The sequence below is a fragment of the Rana temporaria genome, chromosome 1 (assembly GCF_905171775.1).
Source record: "Rana temporaria chromosome 1, aRanTem1.1, whole genome shotgun sequence".
In the NCBI taxonomy this organism is placed as follows: Eukaryota; Metazoa; Chordata; class Amphibia; order Anura; family Ranidae; genus Rana; species Rana temporaria.
In genome coordinates, this window is record NC_053489.1 from 342,868,114 (window position 1) to 342,881,582 (window position 13,469).

The 13,469-nt window shown below is 47.9% G+C and overlaps 1 protein-coding gene across 3 annotated transcripts in view; it reads left to right on the top strand.

The window, feature by feature from the left end:
• Window positions 1-3,241, top strand: part of CLTA (clathrin light chain A) — a 59,056-nt gene extending 55,815 nt beyond the window's left edge. For all 3 annotated transcript variants that reach the window (XM_040361809.1, XM_040361818.1, XM_040361827.1), the window contains one exon: window positions 2,786-3,241. In XM_040361809.1, coding sequence (XP_040217743.1) covers window positions 2,786-2,957 — 172 coding nt within the window. In that variant the 3' untranslated portion in view covers window positions 2,958-3,241. The remainder of the gene's footprint in view (window positions 1-2,785) is intronic.
• Window positions 3,242-13,469: the final 10,228 nt, after the last annotated feature.

Sequence of the window (13,469 nt, forward strand, 5' to 3'; positions counted from 1 at the left end):
ACTAAAACAATATATTAAAAGCTAGCAGCTACAAATACTGCAGCTGCTGACTTTTAATATAAGGACACTTACCTGTCCTGGAGTCCAGCGGTGATCGCAGCAGAGGATGAGCCGATCGCTCGTCACCCTGCTGCTCCCCCCTCCATCCACGGTGAGGGAACCAGGAAGTGAAGCGCTGCGGCTTCACTGCCCGGTTCCCTACGGCGCATGCGCGAGTCGCGCTGCGCCCGCCGATTGGCTCACACGCTGTGTGCTGGGAGCCGAGTGTTCCCAGCACACAACGGGCGACAGACGGGATGTGACGGAATGCCCGTCTTTCGCCCGTAGCGTGTGGCCGGAAGTGGGTGCAAATACCTGTCTTTAGACAGGTGTCTGCACCCCCCTCCCCCCTGAAAGGTGTCAAATGTGACACCGGAGGGGGGGAGGGTTCCGATCAGCGGGACTCCACTTTAGGGTGGAGGACCGCTTTAAGTGATCAAATGTGTGTAGGCACAATTAGCTGCGAGAGCCATCATCCGAAAATTGCTTTCAAAGGGGCTGCCTACTCGCAGCTGTTCACTGGTACCCCGCATGGGTTCTCACGGCTGCTTGCAGACAGGGTGCATTCACAAGTATGAATGCACCCTTTGTCATGTAATGTCACCTTAATCACTTCAGCCCCAGAAAGATTTACCCACTTCCTGACCAGGCCATTTTTTTTGCGATGCGGCACTGCATAGTTTTAACTGACAATTGCGCGGTCATGCGACGTTGTACCCAAACTAAATTCATTTAAATCCCAATTGGCGTATATTGATTGGTTTGCTCAAAAGTTATCGCATCTAGTAATGGCAATGATCGGGAGCTGGCAGTGAGAAAGGGCTCTTAAAGCACTCAGGCTTTCACATTGGGATTGCAGATGAGGCTTCTTTCAGGTGCTTTACCGGCGCTTTTTTTAACACCAAATCGCCTGAAAAACGCCCAGTGTCACTGGAGCGGTGCGCTAGCAGGACGGTAAAAAAGTCCTACTAGTAGCATCTTTGGAGCGGTTTGTGTATACCGCTCCTGCCTATTGAAATTAATGGGCACCATGCTGCAGCAGAGGTGCTTTGCGGTGGTTTTAACCCTTTCTCAGCTGCTAACAGGGGGGTAAAAGCGCCCTGTTAGCGGCCAAGTAGTGCCACGAATTTGACGGTAAAGCGCTGCTAAAAATGGCTGCGCTTTGCCAATGCTCCAGTGTGAAAGCGGCCTTAGTGTTACTAAACCCAGAACCTGCATTTACTATATCTGGTCTCCCACAGAACATAGAAATGCAATTATTTTAGTAAATATAAATGGATAAATGCCATTATCTCATCAGCAGTATATAGCAGCCTTGTGACTTGTATCAGTTCCTAGTAAAGCTTGTAAGGAAGAGTTTTTTTATTCTCCCCTGATCTGAGTGCTAATTGGCCCTGTGCTGATCACATGCCCTCTCCCAAGATAAAAAAAAAATCCTCTCTAGCAATATACACCAAACAGAGCATGTGCAGCCCGTCCCCTGGCTCTGTAAACATCAGGTTATTTTTTGATAGTGAAAGGAGGATCGTCGGAGACCTGATCAAACATCCTTTATACACAATGCAAAGGACTAACACCTTAGGTTCCACAGCGAGTATAACAAACATGCTTTTACTGAATATACAGATTGATTTTTTTTTTTTTACTGTTGTGGGTTTAGTAACACTTTAAGAGTACATATTAATGAGCACTTGGGCATAGCTACCGTGTTTCCCCGAAAATAAGACCTACCCCGAAAACAAGACCTAGCATTATTTTCCAGGAGAGCTGCAATATAAGCCCTACCCCGAAAATAAGCCCTAGTTTAAAATGCTTGTAAAATCCTATAATCCACTCTATTTCTGGAGTATACAATGTGTGTGTTTCTGTAATATAATTTTGCCAAATACCTTCGGTACGGCTCCCCCTCTGCAGTGCTCGGAGTGGGGAAAAGAGCTCCGGCGCGTCACGGAAGTACAGAGTGGCGCTATAATGAAGGTATTTGGCACGTTTATATTACAGAAACACACACATTAGGGGAGATTTACTGAAACTGGAGCACTCAGAATCTGGTGAAGCTGTGCATGGCAACCAATCAGCTTCTAAACTCAGCTTGTTCAATTAAGCTTAGACAATAAAACCTGGAAGCTGATTGGTTTCCATGCAGAGCTGCACCAGATTTTGCACAATGCAGTTTTAGTAAATAACCCCCATTGTACATTATATAATACTGTAATAAAGTAGATCATATGATTTTACAAGCATTTTAACTTGACTCACACTGACAGGGAGGGAGGGAGAGAAGACATCACATTATATGGTAAGACCTACCCTGAAAATAAGCCCTACTGTGTCTTTTGTTGCCAAAATTAATATAAGACCCGGGCTTATTTTCGGGGAAACACGGTAGCAAACCGCCAACTGTTGTGACCAGGAATATAGAAGACAGAGGAGGAGAGAGTCAGAACAAGGAGACAGCATATCAAACGGGGGAGTTTTTGTACTTTTTTTTTTAATATAACCAAATTTCCTATGTGTGTAGATGAGTCAAACTCATAATGAATACCATTGTTATGTTTAATATATTAGAGATTAGCACATTGTTTTGGGGCAAACCACCCAGATCTTAAGTTTCAGAAGTTAGATAAATGTATTACAGATATATTATGTTTTGAAGTTGACCGTTCTATTATCCAGTGAGTAAATCTGTTAAATGTTCAGAATCTATTTTCTCACATTTTTCTAATAAATCACTTGCTGATTCCAGGGCTGCTGAGGAGGCATTTGTAAGTGACGTTGAAGAATCGACCCCAGGGACAGAATGGGAACGAGTGGCTCGTCTTTGTGACTTTAACCCCAAATCTAGCAAGCAGACAAAAGATGTCTCCCGTATGCGTTCAGTCCTGATATCTCTCAAGCAGTCTCCACTAGTTCACTGAAGGGAAACCACAGAAAAACATGACACTTCCAATATTTTAATCTCAGAGAAGCTATGTTTGCAGAATTTGGTTATATTTTACTGTTTTCGGGACCAAAATACATGTATTTGATATTGATCATTGTATGTAATAGCCAGTCTATCCCTGCTCTACTTCCCCTTACTTAAAAATTTGATATTTGGAGGAAGCCCAGTATGATCATAGTCTCACCCTGTGCTTCTGTGTCATTGCAATGTGATTTTGTGAAGAATTGTAATAGTGATATTAAAGGTCTGTATATGAAATGGTAGCATCACTTACTTAGCCTTGCACTGCCACTCCAGAATGATCACAACTTGATAATATTGTTAAAATAAATTTCTTTAGACAAGTGTTTCACCTGGTGCCTTGAGGAGTCCTTAGAGGTGCCGCAGCAACAGCCCGGTCTGAGAGACCTCTGTCGTTTCTTAACCGGTTAACGCCCGCCCACTGTATATATACGTCCTGTTTTTTAAAGATAAATATCTCGGTAACGGCAGCAGCTGCTGCCACAACCGAGATCCATCTCTTCAGTGGGCGGGCGTGTAAACGATAACGGCGGTCTCCGCAGCGGATTTGCCACGAGATCGCCGTTATTGGTGGCGGGAGAGGGGGCCCTCCCGCCGCTCTCCTGCGCCCTCCGCCGCTTACCGGAGCCGTCGGTAGTGGTGGAGGCGATCAGGTGCTGCTGCCTGATCAGCGAGGGCAAGATGGCCCCCACCCGTCAAAACGTCAGTCCCGCCCAGCGTCTTAAAGAGACAATTTTTTTGTTGTCATTTTTTTAAATGACAAAATTTCCATTTTTTTTTTTTTTTTTTGCATTTAAGTCTAATTATGAGATGTGAGGTCTTTTTGACCCCAGATCTCATATTTAAGAGGACCTGTCATGCTTTTTTCTATTACAAGGGATGTTTACATTCCTTGTAATAGGAATAAAAGTGATACATTTTTTTTTTATTTCAGTGTAAAAAATTATAAAATAAATAAAAATAAATAAGAAAACAAAAAAAAAAATTATTTTAAAGCACCCAGTCCTGACGAGCTCGCGCGCAGAAGCGAACGCATACACGAGTAGCGCCCGCATATGAAAACAGTGTTTAAACCACACAAGTGAGGTATCGCCGCGATCATTAGAGCGAGAGCAATAATTCTAGCCCTAGACCTACTCTGTAGCTCAAAAAATGCAACCTATAGAATTTTTTAAACGTCGCCTATCGAGATTTTTAAGGGTAAAAGTTTGACGCCATGCCACGAGCGGGCGCAATTTTAAAGCGTGACATGTTGGGTATCATTTTACTCGGCGTAACATTATCTTTCACAATATATAAAAAAATTGGCCCAAATTTATTGTCTTATTTAATTCAAAAAAGTTATTTTTTTCCAAAAAAAGTACGCTTGTAAGACCACTGTGCAAATACGGTGTGACAAAGTATTGCGATGACCATCATTTTATTCTCTAGGGTGTTAGAAAAAAATATATATATAATGTTTGGGGGTTTTAAGCAATTTTCTAGCAAAAAAAACTTTTAGTCTTGTAAAAGCCGAATCTGAAAAACAGGCTCGGGGCTTAAGTGGTTAACTTGCAAGTGCCGTGACTGACGGCTCCCATGTGCAGCAGTGACGTCACGTGGCTCCGGCCAGTCACAGAGTCTGTGGCCACAGAAGAAAGAGGGGCAAAGATGGATGCAGGGACAGTGCTGGCTTTGTTTTGCAGGTACGTGCCACATAATGGGCTAGTATGCTATGCATACTAGTGCATTATGCTTTTACTTTGCAGGGGAACAAAGAGGAAGTAAAAACCCATCAGGGTTTACTTTGCAGGCAAACAAAGAGGAAGTGTACAGAGCAGGCAGAGAGCTATCTCTGTACCTCTCTGTACTCTTGCTGGAAAATTAAAGCTGAGATGGCCGCCTGACTGCGTCCTAGCAACTGATGAAGACATCGGTTCCTAAGGACTTGCCGGCAAGAGTACAGAGGAGTGGGGGGGGGTGCGGGCTCGGCTCTCTGCCTCCTCTGTACATAGTTATAGAAAGTGGAAGGTACGCCACTGCAGGTGAGATGCACCCCCCCCCCCCCAGCTCGCCTCTAAAGTATGAAGTACAAGAAGAAATGGCTGCAAACCATGGGTCCACCCCACACAGTCCCAGCCAAAGTAGCTCTGCCCACAGCCACGTCCAAACAAACAAATCAAAATATTGCAATCATATAAAGTGCTGTGCATAAATAAGTACACCCCAACAGATTTGTCAGAAAACCTTTCCTTTTAGAATCAACATTTTCTATGGGACACTATACTCACAAATGCGGGCCATTGATTGCAACCAAGATTTGTTCATTTGCACATACAAATAAAAGTATTTTCTCTTATCGTCCATGGACAGACACAGCCTTCTCAAGTCTTGACAAGTGGGTTATGTTCCTGTTCACAGGAGAGGACTAGGCAGAAACATGTTAGATATTTAAATACATGTTACTTTAACAGCGGGCGGTCCCTCCGGACATAACCCTCCTCCCTGCAGCATGCAGCCTCAGTTTTTGTCTGCCTAGCAAAGGAGAAGGACATATGGCTCCCTTTTGGGCCCAGTGCCCTGAGGAAATGTTTATTTTTATTTAAATTTATTTTATTCTTGAGAATCTTCTATCAACTGTCGGCTGGATATATAGATCCTTGTAGTCTCCTCAGTCCGGCCAGCGAGCGTGAGCACACCATTGCTAAGGGCTGGGTCTGCCACGACATACCCCATGACTCCTGGGGTGGCCGGTGAGCTTTTGCTCCAGGGTCCACATATGACTGGGCTGTGGTGTTGTCTCACTCACAGTGGACCGGGCCGACAGCTACTCCAGCGCGGTTGTATACCTGTCAGGAATGCGTCAGTGGGTCCTCGCATGGACGGGTAAGTACAGTCCTTCGCCTCGGCGGGTCGGTACGACTTGGCATTCCTGGGGTTGGGGGGTCCTCCTATCCTCCCTTCCCTGCTCTCTGTCATGTTTCCCTCTCTGCAATGCTATTGCTGCTCCTGGGGTGGACCTGGGGGGTGTCTAAGCCTGCATTTTTTTTTTCTGTGGGGGTGTTTTTGCCACTGTAAGGCCCCATTAGGCCTTCTCATCCTCGTTGCGCGTTTCCCGTCATTTTGGCGGCGCTGGCGCCATTTTTTTGTAGTCTGCTAGTTTACATTGGGAAATCCCATTGGCGGCCATTTTGTTGTGGCCGCGCTATGGCTCAGCTTACTATTGCAGTCGGACATTTTACTGAGGCTGTGCCCTGCTCTCTCTGAGGCGTCTGGCGGCCATCTTGGATGTTGTTTTGGCCTCTAGTGCTGGCTTCTACGGCGCACAGCACAGGTCTTCTCACGGTTTACCTCACCGCTTTTTAATCTCACACACGCTGTGTACTGAGGGAAGGCAACGGTGCTGAACAGTCTCTTCCTGGGTTGGCGAGTCCCCTGGGTAACCCCCCCCCCCCCGGCAGCGCAGCAGGAGGGTGGGCTGTTGTTTAGCTCTGAATAGGTCCCTGAGAGCTGTCTGGATGGAGTCAGTGTCTGGTTCTTCCCCAAACATGCCAGAGGCGGCAGCTGGTGCTCCTGCGGTTCCCATAGACACTTTGTCGGCAGTCCTGGAAACAAGACTCCTCACTTGGGTCAGTACATGACAGGGCACTTGTCGGTGCGCTTATCAGTGCTGTGAGGGACTCCCTTAAGCTGGATAGTGCAGCTGAGGCATCCTCTGAGGGCTTGGTCTTTTTTGGGTCCCACAAATCAGACCGTTCTGTGAAAGTTTTTTTCCTTATGTGCCCTTCTTTGACAAGTTCATTGATGAGGAATGGGAGAAACCGCAGAAGCCCTTTGTAGTTCCTCAGCACCTGGCGGTTCGGTACCCCTTTGAGGAGAGCCTCTTGAAAAAAATGGGCTTCTCCTTTGGTAGTGGACGCCCCCGGTTGCCTGATTAACTAAGGTGACCACTCTCCCTATAGAAGGGACCCCTGCCTTCAAGGACCATACTGATCGGAGGTCCAAGGCACTGAGCCGCTCCATGTTTGCCATGTTGGGGTCTGCATTGTGGCCGCAACCCTGGTGTCTCAGACACTCACTGAATGGGCAAAGGTTTTGCACCAGGCTGTGGAGGAGCACCAACTCCCTCCCAAATTTATTAGACTGGCTGACCAGTTGGTACAGGGCCTTGTATATGTCTGTGATGCTAGACTGGATGCAACACCCTTGATATCCAGAGCCTCTGTTTCGGCGGTGGTTTTGCGCCGCCTGATTTGGCTGAAATTCTGGTCTGCTGACCAAGCATCCAAAAAAGCCCTGGCTGATTTACCCTTCAAGGGTGGGAGGCTTTTTGGTACCTCGCTGGATGACATTATTAAGGTTGTCACTGGGAGTAAGAGCATTTTCCTCCCTCAGCCCACCAAGGGAAAGGAGCCGCGCCGTAAGCCGGGTCCTTCATTCCCCACTCAGAAGCGGTATTTTTGTCAGTCAGGGCCCGCGGGTAAAACCTTCCAGGCCAACAAGGGCTCAGCTGGGGGACAGAAACCACCCTGGGTGCGTAAGCCGAACAAGCCGGCACCCAACCCGCCAATGCATGAAGCCTTTCCCCGCCCGACTCATGGGTGTGGGGACGGCTTTGCAGGTTCACAGCTCGGTGGACCTCCCTGCTCTCCGACCAGTGGGTCTGCGAGGTCATCTCTTCGGGGTAGAGTTTCTTTCCTATCCACCGAACAGATTCTTTCCCTCAAGTATCCCTCTCCTTCCTTCTCGTCTGTCTGCCCTGCTGGGAGCAGTGCAGGACTTGCTAAGTTGCGGGGTAATTTTCCCCGTTCAGCAGGACGAGAGGTTTCAGGGATTTTATTCTAATCTGTTTGGACTGACCCATCCTTCTTTGGGACCACAAAGCCCTAAATGCCTTTATAAGAGTGAAGAAGTTATGCATGGAATCCATTCGCTCGGTGGTAGCTGCGCCCCACCTGCGGGAACTTTCTGGCGTCCTTGGACATCAAGGACGCTTACTTGCATGTCCCTATTTGGGCAAGTCACCAGAGGTTTCTGCGCTTTGCGATCGGAGAGGACCACTATCAGTTTGTGGTCCTTCCCTTTGACCAAGAGTTTTTACCAAGGTGCTCTCACTGATTTTAGCTTTGCTGAGACAGCGGCCCAGGGTCGCTGGACTCTAGACGAATTCCATCTGCCGATTAATGTCTTGGAACTTCGGGCGATCAGGCTATGTCTCTCCTCATGGTCGAGGAGGTTGCAAGGTCGCCCAATCAGGATTCAGTTGGACAACGCCATGGCGGTGGCTTATGTCAACCATCAGGAGGGAACACGGAGCTCGGCTGCAGCGTCGGAGGTCGCTCACATCCTCAGGTGGGTGGAAAGAAACGTGCCGGCCACATTCCGGGCGTAGAAAACTGGCAGGCAAACTACCTGCGTCACCAGATGCTGGACCAAAGGGAATGGTCATTGCATCGGGAGGTGTTTCAGCTCCTTTGCACGAGGTGGGGCACACCGGACGTGGATCTCATGGCTTCTCACCTCAACCACAAGGTGTCGAGGTTTGTGGCCAGATCCTTAGATACCTGGGCAGATGCGTTAGTGGCCCTGTGGGGTCAGTATCAGCTACTTTATGCCTTTACCCCACTGAAGTTGCTCCCTCGTCTGCTCCGCAGAGTGGAGGCGAGGGGATCCCGAAGATTCTAATCGCTCCGGATTTGCCTCGGCGTCCTTGGTATGCCGATCTTGTGCGCCTGGTGGCGGATGTACCTTGGCGGCTGCCAATGCGGGAGGACCTTCTGTCTCAAGGTTCCATCCTGCTTTACAGTCGCTGTCTAACGGCATGGCTGTTGAAAGCCAGGTCTTGAGGGACTGAGTCTTTCCGATTCGGTCATCTCAACCATGGGGCAAGGAAGTCTTCTTCCAGGAAGATCTACTATCGCACCTGGAAGGCCTACATCTCTTTGTGCGAAGAGATGGGGTGGCGTCCACGGACGTATTCAGTTTCCTGCTGTTTTTACAGCGTGGAGTGGATCAGAAACTTGCCTTAAGCACCATTAAGGGACAGATTTCAGCCCTGGCTGTGTTCTTCCAGCAGCCTTTGGCAGCCAATTCTCTGGTGGGTACCTTTTGTGCAGGGGGTTTGTCATATGCTTCCCCCTCTTAAACCACCTCTACCCCCTTTTGGGATTTGAATCTGGTGCTCTCGGTTCTTGAGAAACCTTGCTTTGAAGACATCGGAGAGATTCCTCTCCTGACACTATCTCAGAAGGTGGCCTTTTTGGTGGCCATTACTTCTGTCAGACGTGTTTCTGAGTTTGCGGCCCTGTCTTGCAAGTCGCCATACTTGGTCCTCCATAAGGATAAGGCAGTGTTGCGCCCGCAACCTTCCTTTCTTCCAAAGGTGGTTTTGTCATTTCACCTTTAACAAGGATGATGTACTTCCATCCTTGTGTCCTCGGCTGGAGCACCCTAAGGTTGTGCTACATACTTTGGCCGTGGTATGTGCTTTGCGGGTGGTATCTGTCTGCTACGGCTCTGTTTCGGATGTCAGATTGCTGATGCAATGCAGGTCTCCTGCAGACTGTTAGTGTAAGCTGTCTGCTCGTACAGGAAGAATTAATGAACTGCCAGAGCGCTCAACAAACGCCCTGGTAGTTGATTGAGAACTACAAGCTGTCAGCTGCAAAGGCTGTTGGTAGTTGCCAGAGCTGTTTTTTGCACACGTAAAAAAAAAAAAAAAAACAATTGAGGCCTGAAGATTACACATAGACCCCCCCAAAACATGATATTTTGTGAAAGCAGACAACCTAGAGAATAAAATAGTGGTAATGCAATATTACTGCAAAGGTCTATGAAATGCACTAAAGTACATTTTAGGAGGGGCACAAAAACCCAATTTTGTGATAAAACATAAAAGCCGAGTAATAGATACCCAACATGTCTAACCTTAAATTTGCGTGTGCCTGTAAAATGGCAACAAACTATAGGTCACCGAAACTCATTTATGGACGAAAATGCCTTTGTGACAGGTCCGGACTGGCCAAATGTCACACCGGGCCCTTGCCCTGTGGGCTGGGGCCATATGTCCACGTGGGGCCCAAAACAGTTGGGCTGTTGCTGCTCTCCGCAGCCGCCAGTTCAGCCATCGGGTGGAAACAGGTGACCTGTGACCATGAAAAGGGGGGCTAGAGGAGACACCTGACGCAGAGCCGGGCCAGAGAGAACGTGAGTGTGTGCCGCAATAGGAGCGGCTGCATTTAAAAGAATTAATCTATCCATTTCCTCCTACAGCTTCTGAAAGCCTATGGGAGGGAGAGCAGAAGCAGGCTTTTAGAGGCTGCAGGAGCAAATGGAGAGCTTGATTCTTCTACAGGTAGCCGCTCCTCCTATCCCCCAAACTCTGTGCTCTTGGACCCCCCCCTCTCGATTTCATCTGTGACATTCAGATGGTAGGGTCAGAATTTGACATGAACAACATGAAAGCATGGATCCATCCTGCCTCTTATCAACGGTTCAGGCTGGTGGTGTAATGGTGTGGGGTATACTTTATTGGTACACTTCGGGCCCCTTAGTACCAATTGAGCATCATTTAAATCGCATCGGAGTATTGCTGCTGACCATGCGGGAGAATGGATGGACAGCCGCACTCCAAAAAGTCTTGTTGAAAAAAGACGTGCTCTTTATTGTAAAAAGGAAAAAATGCACAGCACACAACAGCATACAGTGGGATAGACAGCTGATGCGTTTCGCATTAACAACTAATGCTTAGTCATAGCTCAGCTATGACTAAGCATTAGTTGTTAATGTGAAACGCGTCAGCTATCTATCCCACTGTATGCTGTTGTGTGCTGTGCATTTTTTCCTTTTTACAATAAAGAGCACGTCTTTTTTCAACAAGACTTTTTGGAGTGCGGCTGTCCATCCATTCTCCCACCTGCTTAATTCTATGCATTGCCAGCACCCGTGTGATTCCTGAGTGGACATTGATTACCTGCCTGTGCTCACCTGGAGCGGCGGTCTCCCTACCTATCATTGCTGCTGACCATGTCCATCCCTTTATGACTACAGTGTACCCATCTTCAGGTGTCTACTTCCAGCAGGATAATGCACCATGTCACAAAGCGCAAATTATCTTAAACATGACAATGCGTTCACTGTACTCCAATGGCCTCCACAGTCACCAGATCGCAATACACTAGAGCAGAGGTCTCAAACTCAAATTACCTGAGGGCCACAAGACAAGTTTTCATATCCCATGGGGGGCCGCATACAAACTTTCAAACTTCAAAAACAACACTACTGGTGTCAGCGAACGCATTATTAACCCCCAGCACTGGTGTGAGCGGATGCATTTTTACCCCCCCAGCACTGGTGTCAGTGGATGCATTATTAACCCTGACCACTACACTACACACTGACCACTCACCATCAGGGCACAGAGCCCAGCACATCAGGGCACAGCATAACAGGCCACATCAGGGTACAGGACACAGCACATCGGGGTACATGGGGCATATCAGGGTACATGCGGCACATCAGAGCACATGGGGCGCATCAGAGCACATCAGGATACATGCGGCGCATCAGAGCACATCAGGGTACATGCGGCGCATCAGAGCACATCAGGGTACATGCGGCGCATCAGAGCACATGCGGCACATCAGGGTACATGGGGCACATCAGGGTACATGGGGCACATCAGGGTACATGCGGCGCATCAGAGCACATGGGGCACATCAGGGTACATGCGGCGCATCAGAGCACATGGGGCACATCAGGGTACATGGGGCGCATCGGGGTACATGGGGCGCATTAGGGCACATCAGGGTGCATGGGGCACATTAAGGCACATCAGGGTGCATTGGGCACATCCACGGTACATGGGACATATGAGGGCACAATCAGGGTACATGGGGGCACAATCAGTGCACATTCAGGGTACATATTCAGGGTACATGGGGCACAATCACGGCACATGTCAGCGTTTACTTGTGTTTTTTTCTTCATATGCAGAGTAGCGCCTGTCATAAGTTCACTTCTCAGTCTCACGCTGCGGCTGCTCCTCGCCCCCCGGCGGCCCCCCCTCTCTTCTCGTCCATCCCAGGTGATATCACAAGCAAATGTGATTGGACGAGAAGAGAGGGGGGGGCGCCGGGGAGCAGCCGCAGCGTGAGACTGAGAAGTGAACTTATGACAAACGCTTCCTGCGCTACTCTGCATGTGAAGGAAATCTACCCCCCCCACTTCCGCGGCACCCCCCCCCCCCCCGCCCTGCGGGCCATTTTCAACCAGTCCGCGGGCCGGTACTTTGAGACCACTGCACTAGAGTATCTTAGGGATGTGGTGGAACAAGCGATTTGCATCATGAATGTACAGCCAACAAATCTGCAGCAACTGTGTAATGCTATCATGTCAATATGGACTAAAATCTGAGTAATGTTTCCAACACCTTGTTGAATCTATGCCATTAAGACTGTTCTGAAGGCAAAAGGGGGTCCAACTAGCAAGGCGCACCTACTAAAGAGGCCGGTAAGTGTATGTGTTTTATTAGCTAAAACACCATTATTAAAACATACCTAGTATACAAACAATGTGTTAAAAAGTGTAACGATCACCACCGTTTACGACCTTCCATCAACCCACGACAGCTTATCGACATTCCACTATCAGGCAAACGAACACGGCCCATAAGAATTCCCCCCAGACACGAGACACACAGCTCTGTGTTCTGGTTTCAAATGTAAGAATGGTTTCTTCTCAGCTTTTTATGCAGTTACAAGCAGGTGACCGTAATCAAAGGGGCACTGGAATCTTCACACCATGGGGCTTCAATCACATACTTTTATCAATAGAATTCACACAAAATATCATCACACAATGAGTTCCCTTCAATCCACATCGTTAGACAGACGTTCTGTCTCCGACAGACAGGTAGTCACACCTTTACACAATGGAAAATGAAATGTCTAGGAGTAGATGCAATTAACACCTTTCAAAAGAATGTGTCCTCACATTGAATAAGCCAACAACTTGTGATATCTCAAGACATCCTGCAACCATGAATTATTATTAATGTCCCCTGTCCTGTAATTTAGGATATAATTTCTCAGTCACCCTATGGCCCTATCGGACATAAGGTGACCCTAGACATAAGACTCCTTGGTGACGCCGGTACAGGAGTACCCCTCATCCTTACAAAGTCTCTGTTTGTCCCGGGTCATTCTGTTACAAAAAGCCATAAAGCAAATATTGGAAACCTGTACCTATACCATGGAAGTATTGAGGCTGCCACTGCTAAGCTCTCCATGTGAAAAAATCATGGGTATTTTGCACAGCGTCTATAGCATTTTGAGTCCCTAACCAAGAATGCCGATTAACTGAGTTTTGACTTCAATCTTGCGTTCCTGATCTCCATGCTTGTTTCAGAAGAGTAACTCAAATCATGTTGACCCCAGGGACAGCCAGGCAACTAATATTTACAGAAAGCGGTCGGCAATGGCAGCCT